Below are 25,416 nucleotides of genomic sequence, written 5' to 3'. Positions count from 1 at the left end.
TCTTATTTAAGCAGGGTTTGAGTGGCTAAAGATAGGTATGGTTTATTTTAGGAACCGGTATGTTTCTGTCCAGTTTGTACTATTATACATTTGTTGGCCCCTTCAGCTTAGATATAGGAATCTTTCTCCTTCCTTCCTTCCTTCCTTCCTTCCTTCCTTCCTTCCTTCCTTCCTTCCTTCCTTCCTTCCTTCCTTCCTACCTACCTACCTACCTACATATATTTATGCAGCACATACCCACATGCACACACATTATGCTTTTCTCTCTTTTTGGTGAAAATGGAATTCAGAATGCAGAAAAGAAGTAAGAAATAATAAGCTAAAGAAATTGGCGGCATGTTAAGAAAAAACCCCTAACTAAAACTAGTTTATACTGACAAATTCACTATAGCTCTCCTTACATTTGTCTCTGTATAAATTGTCCTTGCTTCCTCCATATCCCTGCACCAGTTCATATATTCCTTAAAAAACAAGTATCTCTTTTTCAGGATCTCAACTCCATCCAGCCACCTGTTTGTCTGCTCCTGTCTTGCACTAAATTGAACACCAACGAGCAGGTGGCAATTAGCCCATTTCCAACAGTTTTATTAGCCCATTGGTAAATCACTTAACAGATAACACTAGAACTGCAGACTATACATTAGGCAGAAAAAGATCTGTACAAAAGTACCTCTGACTTATAACTCATAGCTGCAGTTTGAAAACAACATAAAAGAGCAGATTGGTTGGCAATCCGATAATATGAGGCTAAAGAAGTCTACAATATCCAGTCCAGGTGTCATAAGCCAAAAAAACCATTTGCAAGGGAAAGCTTGAAGAGAAACCAGGAATGAGAGGGCAGAGAATGCAGGTCTCTAGTGGAGAGTTGTTTCCAACAAGGGCATGGATCCTCAGGGATGTTTGACAGCAGTTGGAGCTTAAAGTTTGCCTAATTAAAGAAGTAAACACCATTTCCTCTCAAGAAGGTTCCCAGGCTCCAGTGTTCAATGCTCCTTAACTGATAGTGTGCTTTAGAGCTTGTCCTACTCCCATGTTTAGGGTCTGATTCCTTGTTCTCTGAACTGGCAATCTCCTGTGCTGGATCTGAACTGACCACTTGCTGATTCCCCAGTTACAAGCTATGAATCTGCCAGGTTCTCTTCTTCAGTCTCAGAATGACATCCTCTTTCTCTTGAACAATTTACTCTTTGTTCATCTATTTGTTTTGCAGTTTGATCCACAGTCATTGTCCCTATATGAAGAAACCACTTCAGTATATTTTGTTCCTATTGGTCACTCACTATTATATTCAGCCCACATTTATTCAACATCCATACATTCTATATCCTATATTTTCACCACATACACTTCTTAAGCATCCTATTCCCAGTATGTTCAGCTTACTTCTATGTTTTTTCTGGCACAACGAATTCTCACTTTCATAGAACAAAGTAGGCTGAAACACATCCTTATACTCTTTGCTTCTTTTAATAAAAGTTCATCCCTTGCCACAGACTCATTACCTACTACCAGCATTGGACAGCTTATAATTTCTCAATTTTCCCATCCTTGGTAGCATTCTACCAACATATACAAATTCACTTACTTGTTCTAATTTTTTGCCATTTATATATAGCTTGCAGTCATTCACTCCATTTTACCAGTCAAATTCAACTGCCTTGGTATTTGATACTTTAATTTTCAGATCTATCCTGCTCTGTACATAATCATACAATCACTCAGGCTCTCAGCCAACGTTTGATTAAATTCCACTGTTTGACATATCACTTTCACTCCCTTTCAAACATGTAAAATATTCCACACATGTTTTGGCACTCTGTAATGTGACTATTTTAACCTTGTTCTAAGTAGTTTCATATCCTCTTTCTGTATATCCACTTTCTATTCATTCTTTTGGGAAATTAATCTGTCTTTTAACATTTTTTCATATAGAACTTACACTTTATCTTCCTGCAGTCATTTGACTTCCACTCTTGTTTCTTCCCTTCTCTAGCATGTCCATTTTTCCCCAAGAGACAATCTTGACACTGTAAGAAAATATCCGTCCCACATTTAGAATCTCTTTTACCCTTGTATCCTTTTCTAATACTCTCAAACTTTATCATAAACAAATACATGCTTTTAAATTTATATTAATTCCTTTGCCATAGGCACATATTAATACATGTGTTTAAAAAGGTCTTTTTGAAATAAACAGGTATTTTTCTAAGCAGATACTCATTGAACAGTCATCATGCTCTTTTGTTCTTGGATATATGAATGGCCCAGTCACTTTTTTGCAGTCTCTTGATTTGTGCCAACTCATCCATTAATGGAACCTAGCAGATTTCCCACCAGACCCCTCTGAATTGCATTGATTCATAGCATTGCATAATTTTTTCCAAAATTCATCCCTGATTCTTTCATTAGTACCATTCAGTGCAGATGCCACCATTACCAACCTATGTATTTGTATTCTCAAACATACCCATAACAAGCTGGATAACACCAATTTATCCTTTCATTCATAATTAAACCTTCACCTTCACTTTGTTGCAAGTATTCATTAACTCAATTTCAAATGTCAAATTATTTTATTTACAAAGATCAGCTGTAGACATAACCAAATAAAATCAGACAGTTGAAAAATAGAAAAGATTGTCAGGTTGTGTTGAAAGTGAACTGTTGCATCTTTTTAACAGATCCAACAATACATTTGAGCACCATGTAGGTAGTTTCATGATCTGAATCTGGAAATAAAAAGTGGGTGTAAAAATCCCCATTCTTCCAGGTGCTCTTGGTAAGAGAGGGGATATGATGTCCTCTGAAGATCCTTATAAAATTTACCAGAAAAAAGGACATGTTGGATCATTTTGATTTCCCCGGAGTCACAAGATCCAATGCGCTGAGATAGAGGAATGCTGGTACACCTGTCAAATAGTACTGAAGATGGGAAGATGTGTCTGGCGCTGAAAAGTCCTTTCCTCAAGCTAGAGGAAGTAAGGGTGTGCAAATATCTTGCAGTTCCCGGGAGCCTGTGTCTAGCATACGTCTTAAGGTCTGACAGAGTTAACTGACTTTGGACTGGTATTTGATGTAGTTCAATATTTTTAACATCAGCTTTTTGGGCCAAACATAGTCCAAAGTTAATAAGGAATATACAGGCACCCCACATATTCTTAATTTCTGCTCTACTGCTTTTGTCGATAAAGAGAAATAATAATCAGCTAAAACCTATAGGAAAAAAACCCTAATCTTTAACCAGCATGCCACCCATAGTCTCTCCCATGCTCTGTGTCCAATTTTGGGCATCCCCAACTCAAGCCTGAGTGCAATGTTGGAGGTGCCCTATGGTGTGGCAAATAAAGACCTTAAAAACTTGGTTTGTATTGTCTCTAGGGTGTTTTGCTTCATATATAGGCCAACCTGAGCTGCATAGAATATTTGGACTAGTGTTTTAGCTTCAGAAAGCTTTATCACTGGAGATATCAGGTCACCTCACTTTTCATAGCCTGTGCAGTTTGACATGATTGCTGAATATATTCATGATGGGCTTTCCAGGGTCCCCTGTCATGAAAAACTACTGTATTGCTAAATATTTAAAGGAGTATATCTGTTCTGCTAAATATATAGGTTTGTTGTTTTGATTTTTTGGCAAAAACCATGATTTTAGATTTCTGGTAATTTATGTTCAAGCTGAATTTGGTACAGTAATGTACAATGGTTTTCACCACACATTTAAGCCCAACAGGTGTACAAGAAATAACTGCAGGGTTGTCTGTATAGAGTAATATGGGGACTTCGTGACCTGCAATCTTAGGTGCATGAAAATCTGGGGAGTAACTCCAGTTCATAAGATCAGATTACCTTCATCTAGATCTACAGTATTTCATTTTCCCCTGTCTCATTCATAGACATGCTCTTTACCCTTTTCATTCTAAGTCACAATCTTCCATAATACTTGGTTGTCACCAGATGGGTCCATAGATATTGACCTCTACCACCTGTCATGGTTTTGGTCAGCTGAAGGTTTTATCTTTATTTCTGTGACATACTGTATTACCTGCTAAGAGTAAGGAGAGTACTGATCAGTTCTGGCACATTTTTGCCAACATGTTACTAAAGCCCAGTTTTATTCCAAACAGATATCTATGCAAGTTAGGATTTCTTCTTGATATTACTTTATAGATCAATACACTATTGCCCACATCCCACCAATGAAGAGATGAGTGCAATACTGACATACTCAGGATGTTGGGTTTGAGCTCTTGCTTTTTTTCTTCACTAGGTTCGGGATACAACGCAAGAACCTTGTGGACGCCTATCTTTTATGAAGGAACCTAAATCTTCAAGAGGTCTGGTACATCAAGCTATCTGCAATCTGAATATCACATTACCAGTATACACAAAGGTACTCCCCAGTTCAAATACAACCTGCTCGTATATTACAGTTAGACACTGTAATTTAAGAGGCACTAACCTTGTTCTATAGTGTACTTTTCACAAATTATGAACTATGTAAATATCTATGTCTTAATATTGCATATTAGGGATGCATAAATTATATAGCTTTCTTTCTTGTAAGAGGCTCTCTATTTTCCTTGAGTATTGAGAGTCAGGTAATGCACGCCACAGCTCTGTATGGAAATGATGGCTCATTAGTGTGAGTTAAGATCTATTAATACATAATAGCAACCACCATTGTTATCACTCACTCATATGATAATTAAGGCATTTTCTTGTGCATTTACATACATAGCCCACTCCATTGGCAGTGCAGTGCTGGAGGATAAATAAATAAATAAATCTGTAAAGTAGCTTTATTTATAGCCTTCTTGCTCAGCCCCAAACTAATAATCTCATTTTCCAGCATTTTGCTGTCCATAGATGACTCATATAGTTAGTTAAATGAACACGAAAACTGCCTGAGATTCCATATGCAAGTACTCTAGCTTTTACTGTAACTCAAACATAGCAACATTAAATCTGAAATCTTAACTAAAGAGATAATAGTAAATCTAGCAAATGGCTACGTTTTCTTGTTGTTGTTATGCTCAAGGCATCTTTAAGAAACTTTTCTACACATATTGAATTTTGGCATATTTGAGAAACAATGTTTTAAGTTTAATGCACAATAATAATCAAACAAAAGCCTAACATGAAATAGCTTTTCTTCTTTGAATTTACTTGAATCCCCACTTTTCTTAACTGAACCAACTTTCTTGTTCCCTTTTTTTCCTTCTTAGGGGCAAGTGCAAAAATTGTATTCGTTATATACTCTTACCAATTGAATGTGTCCAGAAATCATGCTTTTCCTTTAATTGCATCCTATCTTTCCTTGCTCTGTTTTTCTCTTTTCTTGCATGGCATATTGGATTAAAGGAATCAGAATCAGATCAAGAACAGGAAGAAGAGGTAACTTTGCTAATTCTGCTATAAAATGTCTATGATAGGGATTCAAATATAGGAAAGACCATTCAGCTGAATTCCACATGACTAGGACAAGTGTGAACAACCCATTGTCTGTTGGCCAGAAGTGCCCCACCTTAAATTAATTTCATGTGGATATTGATCAAGTTTCATAAGCCCATTGCCTTCAATCCAGTTATAAGATCTCTATAATCTAGATTTCTTCTATTACACTTTTCTGTTTTGGAAGGACAGAAGAGATTGAGAATATGTAAGAGAAAAAGGTGTTTCGAAAAGGGATAAAATGTAGTGGAAAAGAAAGAAAAATATTGATGAATTGCTTCTGTTCTGATGAAAGGAACAAAGGGATTCCACTATGATAGTCTTTATAGTCAGACTCACTAGCCTTGTTTTAACATAAAATTAAACAATGATACAGCATAATGGGAATTAGACATTACCTTTCCATGCATTTTTATAATGATAAATTAAAAATGCTTCAATTTTTAACTAATTACACTTGTGTAACAAACAGCACAAACCATGATTAATTTTACCTATGTTTTAGATAAACCAAATCAAAATATGATTTATTAAGTTCCCTGTGTGATGGAATGGAATTATGAAGGCCAAGCTCAGGGAGATAAACATTTTCTTAGCTCTCCAGAACCGCGTGGGAGGAACAAGAGGACGAGACTGGCACTTCCCTGAGGAATTCACACTGTTGTGGCTGGAGGACTTTGGGAACTGGGGTTTGAGTCTGGGAAGATTGATGTCAGGCCTAGCCCAAGGAACTCCAAGAGACAATGCCAATTCAGTCCAGCTATGTTTATTAGCTACAACCTCTAGCAAGAATCTTCCCAGACTCAAACCCCAGTTCCCAAAGTCCTCCAGCCACAACAGTGTGAATTCCTCAGGGAGGTGCCAGTCTCGTCCTCTTGTTCCTCCCACACGGTTCTGGCGAGCTAAGAAAATGTTCATCTCCCTGAGCTTGGCCTTCATAATTCCATTCCATCACACCTGTCAAATAAAACATAGGTGAATTAACCACAGTTTCAATTTGGATATAATATTAAACTGTGGTTAAATGAAAATTTTTCATGTCATGGTGACCAGTGGTTTTTTTTTTTTTAATTTCTAGAAAAATAACTCTGAAGTTTGAAAAATGAGATGAAAATGTTTTCGAGAACTACACATTTGTCAGCAGTAAATGTTCATTGCTAATTTGAGCCAATACATTACCAGTGAAGAAGACACTGTAAAACAATAGCAATTTATCTAAATATACAAAATTTATATTTGTAAATCAGCTAAACTACTTTAATAAGATAGTGTATGTAATGGCCTAGTCCACTCCACTGATTATGTAGGGAAAGCTTACATGTTTATCAATGACGTCTTCAAAGGACAGTTCAAGCTACAGCTGATCTAACTTTCTGTATTTACATCCTTGTAATTGGGTGGATAGGTGAGCGTGTTCTTTTTGCAATTTTATCCAGGAATAGATGTCAGAGCAAACAGTAATTAGAAAGAAAGGATGTCTCATCTTAAGTTCCTGGGACCTTTTAAAATTTCTAAAAATAACTGCAATTGTAGACTTTTTCAGTTAATTGGAGTCACTCTATTGTAGTTTGTCTCCATTACAATAACCTTTGCAACAGTGCAAAATGACCTGAATTGCAGTAAGCAAAAAGTGTCCCCTCTCTTGAGTTCTTTGCTGTAATCGTTTTTCTCATAAGGCTTTTCTAGAAACAGACAGACAATGGGTAATCATTGTCTGAAAAGCAAAATAAATAAATAAAAATGCAGGGGCAAAGTTTTAAAAGTGTAGTGGGAAATGAATGTCTGTAAATGTATAATCATAAGAGTAAAACACCTTCTTCAGTTGCTGACCAATAAAGAGCATGTAAGTAAATAGGTATATTAACAGAACATTAAAAAGTAATTATTTGTGAAACAAAATGCAATAAATATAAATATAGTGTGGGATCAAAACGCAGGACACAAATGCAGAATAATCAAGGCTTCACTGCAGTGTTTATTGAGCAGTACGTACTGGAGGGGGACCCCACCAGAAGTTAGTGGGAGGCACTCCCCTCCAGGCAAAATGGATGCTCTGATATTTATACAGTTCTACAAGAAGGGGAAGGGAAAAAGAACGTATACGCATACATATTCATATGATGATGCAGGCATACCTAAATAGGCAATAGTTCTCAAGTTACTCTCTGCCCCTCTGTAATCTGTTAACTGCTAGTAAAACAATAGTGTCACAGAGAAGAAGACACAAATGAGTTCAAGGTGCCAAATGCCAGGAAGAAGGCATCCTCCCTCAGGGCAGATGCCTAGGTTGCTATGGGAATGTTTGCGATAAGGAGTTTACAACCGGCCTGGTTCACATCAGCTTCAAGGATGCTTCCACATGCCTTTATGTTTCAATCTTACTGAGGCAATCCCATTCATCTGAGGCCTCTAGAAACTTGTCTTTTTCACCCAAAGATTCATTTTTCTCACAATAGAATTCCACTTAAAAATACTTCAGTAAAATAAATGACTCTAAATTTTCTGGCAAAACATGGCAAAAATATAAATTCTTATAAATGCTTTGATCCTTATGTTCCCACTTTTGCTATTATTTTCTCAAAATACTTTCCTAAGTGCAAGTTAAAAGTAACCCACTTTCCATTTCAGTATTATTTACCATTTCTGCCTGTCAAGTTCAGTGGCTGGTGTGCTCAGTTTTTAACGTCCACTATAAATGCAGTGAATTAACTATTTACATTGTCTGTATTGCCAATTAACAAATTTAACTCATGATCACTAATGACTTAAAGGCATGGCTAATTCCAGCACTCTAAGTAACTAGCTTAACTGCAGTCCTAAGAATATTTATCAAGAAGAAATGAATTCAATAAGGTTCTTTGTATGAGAATGTTTAAAATTGACCTGTTAATATCATGTGTATTATATTTGAAAACTGAAGTGATCTTAGCCTAGGTATAGTTCAGCTTGACAGTCTCCACCAATTATTGTAACGTTAAGTTTCTGTAACCCATTCGCTCTTTGTTCTTTTTCAGACTGACATGACATCAGAAAAACGTAAGATTTTAATAAAAATGTAATGGTGTGCATAAATTACCTAATAAGAAGGCATGAGAGAGATTGCAAATGTTAATTGCCACTGATGATCATATTAACTTTCTAAATATAAGATTCTAATACTCTAACTACAGCCTTTAGATGAAACCTGTTATTTGTTATTAATAATTTAAAATTAAAATATTAAGTCAGTTCATCTAAGCATTCTTGTTTTTGTTTTTTTGTTTTTTACATTCCCTGGTAACCCTGCTATTGCTGTTAGGCTTCTATAACACCTTCCCCACTCCAATTTTAAGTTCGTGGCCTGAAATCATTGCATTTCATAAATTAAATACAGTATTACTTTTAAAAATTAAAATGTTCAGTTGGTCAAAAATCTTCATGACATTTCTCATGTGAAATGTTTATATGTTCATATAAAAGTGATACTGTTGAAAGTAACAAAGATCTTTCAGCCATCCATCTATGCCTTAATACTCTGGTGAAGTATTTCTATGAGGCTTTTTATGTCTTAGAATATTGTTGCTGGAAATGAATTATTATCCCTACAGATGAGTGTGGAGTTAGGTTGTCCTGGCAACTTTTTGTACAAATACATGCAATTTTCTTGGAAACATTTTTGGAAGTGATTTGCCATTGCCTTCTTCCTAGGGCTGAGAGAGAATGACTGACCCAAAGTACCCAACTGGTTTTGCGCCTAAGTCAGAACTAGAACTCACAGTCTCTTGGTTTGGTGCCTTTAATCACCAAACCAAGTGATTACACCAAAGTGGTTCTCTACATCATGCTACAAATGGCTATTTAAAAAAAGCATTCTTGTGCCCTAGTGCCGGCTTTATGTGAGTTATGTCCTGTGATAGCTACTCAGAAGTATACAGAGAATGAGGCCACATTATAGAAGTAGGTAGTTGAGGCTGGTCAGATTCAACATCTTACCCAAATCAATCTGTATAATGATATGTGGGAAAGACCTTGAGAGGCAAGGCAAAGAGATGCAACCAAGGGAATGGTCAGATAAAAGGCAGCTGAGCCCACAGCAGGAATGTGGACAGAGCAAGAGGCTCTGAAGCGTCCCTCCCCAGTTTGTTGGGCTGTAAAGGAGACTGGGGAGAGATGTAGACTTGCAAGATTCTGTTAATGTAGTTTTACAATAAAGTAGAATTAGCATAACTGGTTGTGTTTCTTGTGTGGTCTATCTTGTAAGGCTGACAATCAGCCACTAACTCAGTCAAATCATATTTGACAATAGCAGTAGCTAAGTCAAACCTTGCTATTTGGAGAATGCCAAGTCCCTGCCCACTTTATTCAGGAAGTGCCTGATATACCATGATGTGCTGCACCAGCAGAGAACTAGTAAGCTTTCATGACACCATCAGCAATTAGAGCAAACTCTCCAATGTCTCAGAAGATGCATAACAACCCAGAAAAGAGAGAAAGGGGGACAAGTTGAATATATACAAGTAGCATCAGGCATGTCTCTAACATCCACATCTCACAGCCACAGCTGGCTGATCATGGAAAAGGGTGACAGGCCAGGCAAGATAGTAATGGGGTGGTGGTGGTGGTGGTGGTATGAGGTTGAGGAAATGGACACAATTGCATTAACAAATAAGGTAAGAAATAGCAGAACACTCTGATAGACCGAAAAACTAAATTACAAATAACTAGAGTCCTTGATTTCTCTAAAAGGAGCCATACTGCAAATCTTTTTCTCTTTATTCTTGTCACCTCCTATATTTTTTCAAAGTCAGATATGAAGTACATTGGGTATAGAAAACAACACTTCACCACAGTATTTTCCACATGACTTAATTCCATTTTAATTTTTAACCATTTAAGTTTTATTGGGCTTCTTTTAATATAAGGGTGGTTACCCTGCAATGTATGCAACAGCTTTGCTTTGCATGGAAATAACTTGGCTTACATATATATATGTATATATATCGTGTGTATGTTTGTGTCTGTATATCTCTGTGCCCTGTATGAATGTTTCTGGTTGCCATTCATTACATTTTCTTCCTGAACATTTGAATTCTTTGTTCTGTGGTATTGTTGTTTTAATTGCCCCCTTATTTTTTCATCTTATTTATTTCAATATGAGGATGTTCCAAGAGAAGGACCATGCCTCTTGAAATAACTATTGTGTCTGTGTCATTATTTGGATGTAAGATTCCCCTTAGATGAAATGCCGGTTTGCAGCTACCTCAGATATCAATGTATTTCATTTATTGTAGAGTATTGTAGAATTACATGTAAATATAGATTTCTTTTTTTACTTCGATTATTGAGTAAAGTTTATACCTACATATCAACTAATTATGGTTCTGAAGTTTGCTACCACTGGCTTTCTCTTTGAGGACATCAATTTTCAAACAGTTACAATCTTTCTTTTGTTCTCTCTTTTTATTTGAGCATTAATCTGTAACACCTGAACAATCTTGAGATATCTATCTTTGTGTAAATTCCACGCTTTCTTTTTCTTCCCTGAATTTGTTTTTATGGTGTCTTGGTTTATAAAAGCTTTGGTGTTGTGTGTATGGATGTGCTGTACTGCTAAAACTAAGCAAGTTATTTCCTGCCCACTTTCCTTTTCAGTTTTCCCTATTTGCTTTGCTTTGGTTTTTTTTTCCCCCACCATCAGATTTGTGGACCCACCATTCCCAGACCATTTTGTTGATGCTACTACTGCTGCAATCAAAAACAGTCATTTCAGTCCTGATTACATTTGACAATCTCTATTTTTGATTTCCATTTATTTCCAATGTTTTCCCCCATTTCCATCAAAGATGATGACGAAACAGAATCTACAGAAACATCTATCCTGAAAAGCCATCTTGTCAATGATGTTCCTGTCCTAGCAAGTCCAGATTTGCTATCTGAAGTCTCTGAGATGAAACAAGATTTGATAAAAATGACTGCAATTTTGACAACAGATTCTTCTGAAAAAACAGGTTCTATTAAGGTGAAAGATCTTGCAAAAGCTGCTGATGAAGAGCCTGGAGAACCATTTGAAATTGTGGAAAGAGTTAAAGAGGACTTAGAAAAAGTAAATGAAATTCTAAGAAGTGGGAGCTGCCCCAAAGAAAAGCCAGATTTACAAAGATCTGCTTCTGAAAAAAAGTTGGTGGAAGAAGACTGGGTTATTGTAAGTGATGAAGAAATTGAAGAGGCCAAGCAAAATGCTCCTTTGGAAGTCAGTGAGCCTATTTGTGTAGAAAATAGAACAGGCAAAAGAAAATCAGAGAAAGAAACAAAAGATATGACAGGAATGATTGATTATCTCAGCAAGGATCTAAAAGTTTATGTGTCTTTGAATGAAATGCAGCCCCAGACATTTCAAGAAGACATAGTAGAAGAAAGATTTGAAGCTGTCGTTATAAGCAGAGGTTCTGAAGCAGATGAAAAAGACCAAATGAAGCAAGGTCAATGCAAACCTACCTTGGAAATTAAAAAACCTGTTAGAAAGAAATTAAAAGATAAAGAAAAGCTAAAGGTTGAAGAAACCCAAGGAAAGGATGAAAATTTAGGGCTGAACAGGTTCAGTTCAGAGGAATCTTTAGACGAAGAACAACTATTATCTACTGCAGAGCCTGTGAAGAATACTGCTGTGTCTCCAGTTATAGAAGAAACCCCTATTGGGTCAATCAAAGATAAAGTGAAAGCTCTTCAGAAGCGAGTAGAAGATGAACAGAAAGGGCGTTCAAAGTTGCCAGTTCGAGTCCAAGGAAAGGAAGGATCTGAGAAGCCTATTACAAAGCCATCACAAACTAAAAAGATTATTTATAAAACAAAACCCTCAAGTTCTCCCTCTGCCTCAAAGACTCCGGCTTCTCCCTCATCCACAAAGATTCCAGCTTCTCCAAAGACTTCTGCTGCTGCTTCTTCTCCTTCAAAACTCTCATCTCCTTCTACTAAGAAGCCAGTTGTTTCTCCTACCACAAAAAAGCCAGCTGTCTCTCCCACATCAAGGAAGCCACCAGTTTCTCCCACAGTTAAAAAGCCACCAGTTTCTCCTACAGCTAAAAAGCCTCCAGTTTCTCCTACATCTAAGAAGCCATCTCTTTCACCATCTTCCAAAACAGAAAGACTTGAAGAAACTATGTCTGTTCGCGAACTAATGAAAGCTTTCCAGTCAGGTCAAGACCCATCAAAGCATAAAGCTGGCCTTTTTGAGCATAAGTCTATAAAGCAGAAACAACAGGATACTGACAAAGAGACAACTAAAAAAGGAGCCACTCAAGCAGAAAGTGAAAAGAAGCCAGCATTAACACCTAGAGACACACACAAAAAAGACAGTCCTAAAAGCAAAAAGACCCAGGAACCTCAGACAGAGGTAGGTTTGCAATCTAAAAAAGTCACACAGGGTATACCTCATATAACCTTGAAGAAAGATTTAACTGCAAAACCACAGAGTGACACCAAAAAAGAATCTCCTGGCGCTGTTGAAGAAAAATCCAAGGATGTAGTCCTGACATTTGATGACCAAGGGGACACTGAGCTTCAAATCAGTCCAGACAGAAAGACATCAACTGATTTTTCTGAAGTCATAAAAGAAGAGCTGGAGGACAATGATAAATACCAACAGTTCCGGCACATTTCAATTACAGAGGAAGGTGAGCTTCACTTAGATCAAGTTCTGACCAGTCCATTCAATGTTACATTTCCATCAGAATATGTGAAAGATGGGTTTTTGCCCACACTCTCCTTGCAAAGTGGTGCTTTAGATGGCAGCTCAGAAAGTCTTAAACACGAAGGCATAGCAGACTCTCCAGTTGGTAGCCTGCTTGATGGAACTCCCCAGAACAGCTCTGAGGAAAGTTATAAGCATGAGGGCTTGGCAGAAACTCCAGAAACAAGCCCTGAGAGCCTTTCATTCTCATCAAAGAAAACAGAAACTGCTGCCCAGATGGAAGAAACTATATTAGCCAGTGCAGTGCAGAGAACAGCAGAAACGCATTCACCAAAGGGACTTTCTCCAACAGAAAATGAAATGACTATTTGTGACAAAGAACTAAAAGATATGACAGAAACCACAGAGTCCCATTCCCATCATTTGCCAGAAGAACAATCTAAAGACTTAGATTCTAGCTCAACTCTGATTGATAAAGATGCTGTCCATGATAAGTCATCAGTGCTGGCAGATCAAAGACATTTAACTAAATTAGGTGAACTACATGATTCTTCTATTGAAAAAGATGAGGATGCATCCTCTGAGCAGTATACCATTAGCAGAGGACTAGAGCTTTCATTTCCTAGCCATGAGGGTGAAGGTCTTAGTCCAGCTGCAGATGAATCCATAGCTATAAGTCATAAAGATTCATTGGAAGGAAGCCCAGTACTGGAAGATAATTCTTCACGTAAAACACCTGATTCCCTTGAGCCTAGTCCAACCAAAGAATCCCCCTGTCGTGATTCTCTGGAAAGCAGCCCTGTAGAACAGAAAGCAAAGGCTGGATTCCTTCCAGGTCCTGGTCCAATTCAGGCTACTCCTGCTAAAGCTGAAAACTTCCCAGAACTAACTCCTGTACGATCTAGACTCTTACGTGATCCTGATGGAAGTGCTGAAGATGACAGTTTAGAACAAACATCTCTTTTGGAGAGCTCAGGAAAAAGCCCTCTTTCACCTGAGACTCCTAGCTCTGAAGAAATTAGTTATGAAATCACACCAAAAATAACAGATTCACAGGTGCTCGCAAACATACCCAAGTCTGCAGTAATTCCTGAAGTTAATGAAGAGCCAGAAGATGATTCAGAAGGTGAGCCAAAGAAAAGGTTCACCCCAGAAGAGGAGATGTTTAAAATGGTGGCCAAAATTAAGATGTTTGATGAGCTGGAACAGGAAGCAAAACAGAAGAGAGACTATAGAAAGGATTCCAAACAAGATGACACTATTTCAGCTTCTGATTTGGAAGGTGCTTCTGAAACTGAAATTATACCTTCAACAACTCTAGAAGATAGTGCTATATCTACAGTAGTGACCTCTGGAGTTGTATCTAGAAAAAGCTCTTCCTCCTCAGAAAGTGAGCCAGAATTAACAAAGCTGAAAAAAGAAGCTGATTCTGGGCTGTTAATGGAACCTATAATGAGACTGCAGCCTTCTTCATCTCATCTTTGCAATATGGATTCCAGTTCCAGTCCTGAAGAGACAGGATTTCAGCCTATTGAGTCTAAGCAGCAAACATTCAGTATTGAGGAAGATAACACTGAATCCGATAAACCAACCGAGGAAACCAAAATGTCATGTGATACTTCACTTGCCTCTGATGCCAGCATCATAGCACAGGCTAGCGAATCTAAGTGCTACAGCACAGATGAGAGTGACACAGTTAGCCCTAATGGCCCTATGATGCCACCTGAGGAATCTTTCTACCATTCTGTTGATGATGATGCTCAAAAAATAACTGAGTTATATGAAACTTCAGTGGCATCACACCACCAGGATGATTCTTTAAAAGATAGTGTAGCATCTGAAAGGGTGTCACCAAAAGGCCTAGTTACTATAGGAACTTCAGAGGGTTCCTGTATACCTGGGACTTCTCATTGCTATGTTTCACAAAATAATGTATTGGCTACTAATGTTTCACCTGATCACTCCACTTTGGGAAGTGATATGGCTGGAACTGACCACAGGTTTGAGATGTCAGACAGGGTTTTTTCTAGCACAGAGCACTCTACAGGATATTCATCTCCAACAACCCAAAAGGGTAAATATGAAAGTGATACAGAAGAAGTTGGCAAAAGTAGTGCTCTGCCTATAACAAGCCCTTATGAAAATGTCCCATCACCGCATTTTTTTAATAATGATGAAATTAGTACAGAAATTGATTTAAAGACAAGAATAGACCAGTCACCTAAGGAAGATTATTCTGATAAAGAAAAAACTAAATTTGCTGAAGGTACAAGAATGAGTTCTCTTTATAGAACAGTATCAGAAGGATCTGAAGTTCAGCTCTCAGAAGGTGTCTCTATGGAGATAGAATCCAAGCAATTGGACAATTTTCAGAAAACATCAGCTTCATTACCTTCAGCATCAGACTCCACATCACTAGATGAAGCTGCTTTACAAGATATCAGGGATGAAGCTGAAAAAATAATTAGCCAAGTAATTATAACCAGGACAGATGTTGATTCTGACAAGTGGAGTCAAATTCGGGAAGATGATGATGCTTTTGAGGCTAGAGTGAAGGAGGAAGAACAAAAAATATTTGGCTTAATGGTAGACAGGAGATCACAAGGCACCACACCTGATACAACACCAGCCAGAACTCCTACTGAAGATGGGACTCCTTCCAGTGAACCAAATCCCTTTCTTTTCCAGGAAGGAAAATTGTTTGAAATGACAAGGAGTGGTGCCATTGATATGACTAAAAGGAATTATTCTGATGAAAACTTAGACTTTTTCCAGCTGGGAGAGCAGTCTCAGGAAGAAGTATCATTATCTGAAGAAATGAGAGAAGCTGAAGGCCTAGAATGCCCCCCTGAGGAACAATCTTCAATTTCAGTTGCATCTTCTGAATTAAATAAAGCAGAAATAGCTATGAAAAGTTCATTTATATCTGTATCAGAGGATGAGACCACTGCTTTATATAGTACAAAAGAAGATATTAAATCTAGAATTCCTATTAAAATGGGTATTTCAGCCTCTTCAAAATCACCAAAGAAAGAAACAACAGCTTCTGATCATGACCTCACCTCTAGTGATGCATTTGATAGCTTCCAGGTGCCTTGTCCTATCTCTCCTGAGCAGACAGTGATTGATGTACACTTAAATTTTTCAACAGTCACTAGGTCTGTTTATGCTGAAAAAGAAGATGATTCCCCAGATTCCTCACCAGAGGAGCAGAAATCTGTGATTGAAATCCCCACCGCTGCCATGGAGAGTGTGCCTTCTACTGAAAGCAAATCCAAAATCCCCATAAGGACTGCTCCAGCTACATTGCCATCATTACAAAAGTCAGAACCTGAGAGCCTTCCTTCAGTTGGCTTTATAGACAACCTGGAAGAACCACAAGATGATCCCTCCAAACCAAAGTCTAAAATTCCAGTTAAGGCAATTTTTCAAAGAGGTGAGCAAGAATCTATACAGACAGAAACATCTGCCTGGAACTCAGAGTCATCTAACATCCCCGATATAACCTGCAAAGTACCTATGAAACAAGACATTAGGAGCAAATCTGAGTCTGATGCCGGTGCCTCTATGGACTCAAAAGCTAAGCATTCAGTCAAAGCTAGAAGTTATGCTGAGGCAGAAGCAGAGACCAGAGAGAGGGTGGGTGAGATGAAGCTTGAGCTAGAATCAGATGAGTTGGTGACTGCCCGACCAAAGATATTTTCTTCACGATTACCTGTTAAGAGCAGAAGTACCTCAGCTTCCCGAAATGCTGTTAGTCCCTCAAAAGAAAGTAAGGAACATTTTTTTGACCTTTACAAAAACTCTATTGAATTCTTTGAAGAGATTAGCGATGAAGCTTCCAAGTTAGTGGATAGACTTACACAGTCAGAGAAAGAACAAGAATTAGTTTCAGATGATGAAAGTAGTAGTGCCCTAGAAGTTTCGGTTATTGAAAATGTGCCATCCATTGAGACCCAGCAGTCACTTGCCGAGGACATCTTTGACACCAGGCCCATTTGGGATGAGTCTATTGAGACTCTGATTGAGCGTATTCCTGATGAAAATGTCCCTGATCACGCTGAAGGTATTTGCCAGCCATTGGGATTCCCTTTGCTACGCATGTCATAAATTGCAAGGTTTTGCTTGTTGTTTCTTCTCTTTTACCCCTGGCCCTGCTTTTGGTGTGTGGTTTGTGTGTCGTTTTAAAAAGCTTCCCATGTTTATTAATGTGTTTTGTGTGAACTCTGTTTGTTTTGTGTTTTTTATGTATTTTACTGTCCCTGAAACAATCTCAAGATTGCACACTGCAAATGTTCATGGAAAGCATAAATAAAACAAAATAAGCCTTTTCATATTAAAAACACACACTTGCTAATGTTCTTTTAACACTAATAATTAAATATAACATTATTTCACTTGTAGTACAGCTGACCATGCAAGTTTTAGTTTTTGATTTTTCATCACTCTACTTGAATCTTTTTAATGAAATATTTTTGACACAGAAAAAGACAGGTAAGATTACTATAATTTTGGATATGTAGATCCATGTATATGTATCAAAGTTATTAGAATCTAGAAACTTATTGATCTTTGCTTCCATAATTAACTGAAGGCTATTTTCAAATATTGGATTTATGGATTCAGTTCTCCAAAATTTAGAGAGGAATTTTCATATATATTTTTCTTAAGAATCCACTTCTATAATAGTACTATAGAGTACTAAGGAAAAATGGTAGTGGAACTCTGAATATATTTCCGAATAGGCTTTTTGAAGATCTAAAATACATTCATGGGAAAACAAAAACTCAAACTCTGCTGATATTGTCTTGGCTTTTGGATATATCCACTTTTCCTGCTGCTTTTATGCACATTTTCCCCAGAGAAGTTTGTGCTTGCTTTTCCATGCCTACTTTTGTGAAGGAGGAAAAATTTGAGGGGAAAAAGATGAAAATTTGGGCTAAATATATTATTTAATATACCATCCCAAGATAATAATTCATAATTTGTTTTGACTGTTTGAAACTGTGTGGCTTAAAAATGTAGCTCAGTGTTTGAGAGGAGGACATAGAGGCTGATCCTAGAACCACAAATGTGCATCTAATTTGTTATTAACCAAAGTAGCATGGAAAAATGAAATTTCTGCCCCCAAAATATCTACCTTCCCTTTGTTTTATTTTATTTAAAATAGATGGGAACTTACATAAAATTTAGGACAGTGTTTCCAATAACATATTCATGCATATGTTTGAAAGCCATTTTTAATGAAATGCCGAAGAGTAGAATATTTTAAGTCTAGTCAATTATCAAGACCTTTTAGTTCACTTTAAAGCAGCTACTGTTCTAAAAACACTGGCCTATTTTATGAAGACTCCTTTCATTCTTTCCCCCCCCCCCATATCTTCAAACAAATAAACAATTGTCCTATTAATCTTATTTTAGAACAACAAGATGATCAGGAAAGGATAGAAGAAAGACTAGCACATATTGCTGATCATCTTGGATTCAGCTGGACAGGTAAAGTATAACCTAGTAGAGATCACAGTTGTTAATCTGTCTTTTTGCCAGAAACATCAGTTTCTTCATGTTTGCTTATTCCAGGGCCATGCAACATTATGTCTTCCAGTTATTTTTGAGTACAACTCCCAACATCTCTGAACATGCTGACTGGACAGGTTGAACTTGTAGTTCAAAAATTCTAATAGCAATCCAGTTCTTCCTTTGGTTTTGACTCTTCCTTGAGTCTTTCAATAAAATGCACTGAAGATTTAATCTTATTGGCATGGTATAAGTTTAATTGGTATAGGTGTGTATGCTATCTTATTATATAAGTATGTATATATACATATGAAATTACAATAGATCTGTGTTATAAAATAAATATTTTCTGTTATTATAACTATTATTAACATTGATCTTTGCTGCCTCACAGTGATTCACAATATGCCAAAATACAATAAAAGGCCCACAGTAAAGCAAAAGTACCATGCATGTTCATAAAAAAAATGAGAAACATCCATTAGTATTTTAAATAAACAAATTGACATCTAAATAGCAAATTTTCATCACTTCCCAAAGTCCTTCTGGAAAAGTTCAGTGTTTAATAATTTCCAAAAAGCTATCACCAAGGGGACCAGGCTAACATGATGGAAAAATAGCATTTTCTGGTCTCTCACGCCAACATCCTTCACAAAATTAGGTTATCAGTAGGACCACCTTGGACAGGCTGAATCTGGAGTAAGTGATCCTGGTGACACCTAGGTACAAAACCACGTAGGGCTTTAAAAAATTGAAAATAGCACTTTGAATTGTACCCAGAAACCAGTGCAAGGCCTGCAAGATACTGTAGATATACAGTGATCATAGCAACTAGCATCAGTCAACAAGCAAACTATATTTTGGATGAACTGCAGCTTCCAAGTGATCGTTCAAGGAAGTCCCACAGTACAATGCAAAAGTATATTGTTTCAGCATAAATATAATCCATGTTTTTATTATTTGAATAGAAAGGAAAGGCACCATTATAGATAATAAATAAATAAATAAATAATACATCTTTCACTTTGTGAGATGTACTAAATGCGAATGAACTGTTTTGCAGATAGTAGAAAATCATGTTAACCCATGTACTTAACGCATAATACAGATGTATTATTGCTGCTTTGAGATTAATCTTAATGGAAACTAAGCTGTGTTTTTAAAACAACAGTTAAATGTAGTTTGAACACATGAATAAGTCTTCCATGAAAACAATAGAACATTAGTTTCGTAACTAAGCAGAATTCATAAAAGATCAAGTACAGGAGATGGCAAATTTTTTACAATTTTGGACTCCATTGTTTTTATCATTTTTACAGGGAGCATGGAGGTGATGCAATGATATCCCCAGAATGGCAGGGTGAATGTTGTGCCATTTATCCAAATTTAGGAGGCTGAAGATATTGTAAAAGTACAGTAGATGCATTACACTTATTGGAGTCTTAATGTACCTGTTTGAATTGCACACCCATAATTTAGCAATTTGCCCACAAAAGTTGATGGCTGTAGGATGGGAGCTGTACAGGGTGAAAAAGAGGGGTACAAAGGTGCCACCCCGGATCCTGAAGCTACAGAGAACACTTCAATTAAAAAACATGATGGTGATAGTGAGCAAGTGCAGCGTAGTGATTATAACTGGATTGCAACCGAATAAGTCATAGGTTCCAAGTATAACTTTAACAATGTTCCATATCTACAATAACAAAAAATATTGTCTACACCAGTGTTGTCCGAACTTGGCCACTTTAAGATGAGTGGACTTCAACTCCCAGTATTCCCCAGCCAGCATGGGAGTTGAAGTCCACTCATCTTAAAGTGGCCAAGTTTGGACAACACTGGTCTACACACTGGACAAAGCTGTTAAATACTATCAGATTTACCTATCTACATACCTGTCTCAGTATATCTTATTGTTTTTACTGGGTTTATTCTAAGGTGAGTAGAGGATTGTAATCTAAAAGTAACAATCAAGTGATAAATGTTTGTAAAGAATTGCAACTGGCCAAAATTATTTGAATACTTTGTGTTTACAGAGCTAGCAAGAGAATTGGATTTCACTGAAGAACAAATTCATCAAATTCGAATTGAGAATCCTAATTCCCTTCAGGATCAGAGTCATGCACTACTGAAATATTGGCTGGAAAGAGATGGAAAACATGCTACTGGTATATTTATTTTAGCAGTTACCATCCCTCACTTCTTCCATTCTGACAGCCAAGTGCAGTGTTCATAAGAGAATGCATGTGTCATACAAAATAAAAGCAATACAGTATTAAAGCTACTACATACACCCAGGCACACACATACCGCATATGGATTTCTGTAGATGATAATTATCTATAATCTAATCTCCTATCTCTAAAAGTAGCTGCACGGTTGAGACCAACTTATTTGAGACTATGGGACTGATGAAAAAGAGTTCTAATATTTATCTTTACCATTTTCTCAGTGATATAGAACTGTTTATATCCGAATGATATAAACCAACATGCTCGCAATCTGTTTGTATGCTTCTCTCGGACGACAATAATAACTTGAAGGTAGCATGGTTTTAAACTAAAACTGATGCAAGTAGAGAAAGATAAACCTGTTTTCCTGCCCTGCAATCTATTTATCACTGGCCTACTTCTAAACAATGTACTGTAGAATCCTGTACCTCCTATTCCTAGAACATTTAAAATGGGAACTTGGCAATAATGTATTGGTAGTAGCCATCAAAGAATTGATGTATTCAGTGATTCCTAACCTGGCAACTTCCAGGTGTGTGGACTTCAAGTCCCAGAATTCTGAGCAATGCCTATGTGGACTGGGGTATTCTGGGAATTGAACTGCACATATATAGAAATTGCCTAGATTGGGAAATGCTGGTCTGTACCTTTTATGCACAGTGTTCTGGCTGTTGCTTTTCATGTATGCCAATTAATATTTTTCCTTTATTAACTCACTATAAAGTGTAGGGATTGTCTCTCAATATTGCATATACAGTAAACTATTTGCTATTTGCTATGTGCAATTTCCACTTTCAAAGCAACTGTACCTGCATAATCTCCAGGTCAATTCTGTGTATTCTCCAGGATGTCTTGTGCTTGTACATACTTAAAAGAATAAGACAGCTCTATGAATGGATATATCTTTCCTTCCTAATATGGTTACAAACATTAATAGGACTCTTCCAATATTTTTTTTTTCTGATAGGTAGATGACAGGGATGTGGATAGAACTCTTTCATAATACATTTTTCTTCATTATTTTTATTTATTTATTTATTATTTATTTATTAAATTTATACAGCTGCCCATCCCATTTGTGATTCTGGACAGCTTACAATTAAAACATAGATAGAACCAGTATGTTATTAGCTACTTCATCCCTAAGAAATAATCTCATTTCAGCAATCAAGTTAGCTAGTAGCTTTCTACTATTACGTACAGGTAGTCCTTGTTTAGTAACCACAATTGGGACTGGCAACTTGGTCATTAAATGAAGAGGTCACTAAGTGAAACCATGACTATGCTTATGATGTTACTTCAGGTTTCCTTTGCTTTATAGAATTGCAAAGGTTGTAAATGTGAGGATTGGTCATAAAGTTACTTTTTCATCACTGTCATAACTGCAAACGGTCGCTCAACAAGGCAGTCGCTAAGCAAGGACTACCTATATTGCTATAGACTCCTAGCTACGTACTTCCTATTGGAATGAAGGGACTAGCAGTGCAGCTTTTTTGGCTGCTTTCTTCAGAAGTGTGGATAACTTGTGCTAAGTTATCACATGGTCACCCTTTCCATATATCATGCTCTGAATGTGTACAGTGGGATAAATGCTACTTGGAAGATTTTTTTTAAAAAAAACTATTTCTGGAGGCAATTCATATCCTTCCCCAGGAATATAATCTGACAACTAGAGAGATAAAAAGAAAGAAAAATAAGTAAAGACTGTTTTTCAAGTGGTTAGAGGCAGTCTTATACTCTACCCTCCTACTGGCGGACGTCACAGCAGTTATGTAGGAACTGAGTGGATACATTAACTCTGCTGCTACTGACATATGTACAGATTGTTAAAAATAAATGCTGTCTCTTCCATAACACAGATTCAGGTCTTACAGAGTGTCTTAAAAAAATTAATCGAATGGATATTGTTCATCTAATGGAAAGTAGCATGGAAATGTCCCGAGATCATGGTCGCACCTATGCAGAAATTGAACAGACAATGGTACTGGATCACAGTGAAGGTAAGAATATGCTTACACATGCATGCTTATTATACGATAACTCATTGTTATCAAATAATAGCCATCAGTGTAACTGAGATAACCATCAGTTATCCCATATCATAGAGAGCATTCCCATCAGTTCATATAGGAATAAATACAAAGCTTTTCAATATTGTAGTAGTGATAATGAGAAGTGAATCATCCTGTGCTATATCACTGAATATAGAGAGATCAAATAGTTTATATGTACACTGAAATCCTGTCTATATGGTGTTTTATAGACAGGTTTGGTAGAAATCACTAGCAAGCTCTTAAATTTGAACATATGGCATGAACAGTAATTTAATTACTGTTAAATGTAACAAACTTTTAATTTATATTTGGAAACTGCTCAGTGTGGGGAGTTGCTTGTATATAGGATCTTTTAGCCTGAAAACTTTGCTCTACATGACATCACTACAAATCTGCATCTAGATAGAAATTACTTCATTTTTAAAGATTAAATGATTGTTGTTTTACTTTGTCTTCAGGGTTCTCTGCACTTCATGAAGATCTATGCAGCACAAAAGATAAAAAGGAGGAAGAATATTCCTTTTCTAAAGGCAGTGAGCAATCTGATCATCCTCCCCTTGTTTCAGAAGAAGACCTTTCTGTCAGCTACTCACCCTTGCATGAAGGCACATCTAAGGCTGAGGCAGAACTATCTGTGGTAGAACTACTACACCAAACACAGAAAGATCATGTGAAAGCTGAATTCTCAGGGAAGCCTCATGAGCTGACAGAAGATTCACCTACTACACAGGAGTATGTGTAAGAATTCTACAGTGGGGCAAAATGTACAGTAATAGGGAATATTTATTGCATAGAGATCATGTTACATGACCAAGCAACAAATGCAAATTTTGCATGATTAGAAATCCTTCAACTTTGTCAAGAAAAAAATAAATGAGCTAAATAATTTCTAAAATTTCAGAGAAAAATAATCTCTATATGATTGATATATCATTTTAAAATATTCTTGGACTTACTAATTTAAATAGAAATAAACCATAGAATTATTTATGATTTATTATGTTTCTAAACATTTGTCAAATTTCTGAGTATGTTTTTAGTATGGCAAAATATTCAATTCCTAGTGGCATCATTGTCATATCCATCTAGTTTTCTTGGCAACAATCTGATCTAGAAGTGGTTGGCCATTGCCTACATCTGGGATGTTTTTCAACTTCTCAGTCTCCCATCTGAGTAAACCAAGTCAAACACTGCTCAGCTTTTTGAGATCAGCCAAGGTCATCTAGATACTGGATTAAATTTTCACTGAGGAGGAGACAGTGCTACCATGAACAGAGTGTCAATCAATAAGAGTCCAAAGATACCCAAAGTGAATAATCCTTGAGTTTTCCTGTTCCTAGTCCCAGAAATACAACAGATGATTTTTAGAATAAAAGCGCTCATGTAATATTACCCTGAATTAAATAAGCACAAATAGACAATTACTATGGTAAATGTGACAAACTGGAAATTAAACCATTAATGGAATATTTTCATTGATACTTTTTTTCCTTCTGCTGTTATCCTGTGGTAGCTGATTATGGGATTGTGGCCAAGAATTCAGGGAGGCCAAGTCTTTTTTAAAAAGGGGAGGAAATTGAGGGGCTCTTTTCTATTAGAAAGTCCCACCACTCTTAGTCAAAGTGGATCATAATGGATTGCTGGAAATGTAGACTGGTTTTGTTTAAGACAAATTACCACACAACATATTGTTAGATGTCTGTTTTTGTCTGATGATACACAGTTTATTTGAAAATAAGTTCTAATATACAGTATTTCCAAAGAAACATGAAACTTGTAAAATATCAGATTTGTAGTCATGACAATGAACATTCAATGAGTATTGAATTCTCACTTGTATTCTCACTCAATTGTATCCCTCTTTATTCATTTCAGAACGTTATGTGCCACTTTTCAAAACCAAGTGGCTTTATAATAAATCTTATTCCTCAAAGAAAGTGAGGAGTAGAGCAAGTAATCATTTGTTTCCTTGAATCTTTATTAACAGTGTCACAACTTCTGGAACAGATTTGACACAAGTGCCCCAAAATGTTAAAACAGCCAGCATTGTCAGTGACAAATCTGGGGATTCCACAGCAGGATGTGAGGACCTGGAAAGGCCATCCTTTCATACTCCAACATTTAGTGATCGAACTGATTCCCCCATTGTGGAAGAACCTGAAGACCATCACTTCCACCAAGAAGATACATATCCAAGGAAAAATAGCCTGGTGATTGTTGAATCCACTGATGAACCGCCTGAAAAATTAGAAAGATATGAAGAAGAATTGTTAGAAAAAGTAAGTTGCAACACTAACATGATGTATCAAGTAGTGTCCTTGGAAGGATTTATGATTGGGAAGAAGGAAATCTTTAACATAATCTTATTTAGTGCTCAGAACAATACACACAGATAATAAGAAACAGGGCTTTTCACACACAATAGATTAAAAGACTGTTCTAAGAAAAGAAAATTGAAAGACGGATGCACTGAAAAATGCAAGGCAGAAACACAGAAGTG

General features: G+C 36.8%; 1 protein-coding gene across 24 annotated transcripts in view; it reads left to right on the top strand.

Annotated features, from left to right (window-relative positions):
• ANK2 (ankyrin 2) overlaps window positions 1-25,416 on the top strand; it is a 304,223-nt gene that overhangs the window by 268,869 nt on the left and 9,938 nt on the right. For 21 of the 24 annotated variants that reach the window (XM_088132944.1, XM_088132957.1, XM_088132955.1 and 18 more), the window contains 8 exons: window positions 4,268-4,390; window positions 5,362-5,394; window positions 8,466-8,487; window positions 18,539-18,613; window positions 20,668-20,799; window positions 22,722-22,862; window positions 23,375-23,654; window positions 24,904-25,195. In XM_088132944.1, coding sequence (XP_087989070.1) covers window positions 4,268-4,390; window positions 5,362-5,394; window positions 8,466-8,487; window positions 18,539-18,613; window positions 20,668-20,799; window positions 22,722-22,862; window positions 23,375-23,654; window positions 24,904-25,195 — 1,098 coding nt within the window. Of the gene's footprint in view, window positions 1-4,267; window positions 4,391-5,361; window positions 5,395-8,465; window positions 8,488-11,273; window positions 17,184-18,538; window positions 18,614-20,667; window positions 20,800-22,721; window positions 22,863-23,374; window positions 23,655-24,903; window positions 25,196-25,416 lie in introns of all 24 variants that reach the window. The other 3 variants (XM_088132958.1, XM_088132956.1, XM_088132961.1) reach the window with 2 other exon arrangements.

The sequence above is a fragment of the Python bivittatus genome, unplaced genomic scaffold (assembly GCF_059951505.1).
Source record: "Python bivittatus isolate LINGU-HERP-01145 unplaced genomic scaffold, Pbiv_v1 ctg000070_np1212, whole genome shotgun sequence".
NCBI classification, from domain to species: domain Eukaryota; kingdom Metazoa; phylum Chordata; class Lepidosauria; order Squamata; family Pythonidae; genus Python; species Python bivittatus.
The sequence above is the reverse complement of the archived record's forward strand: the minus strand, read 5'-3'. Positions and strand labels throughout refer to the sequence as shown.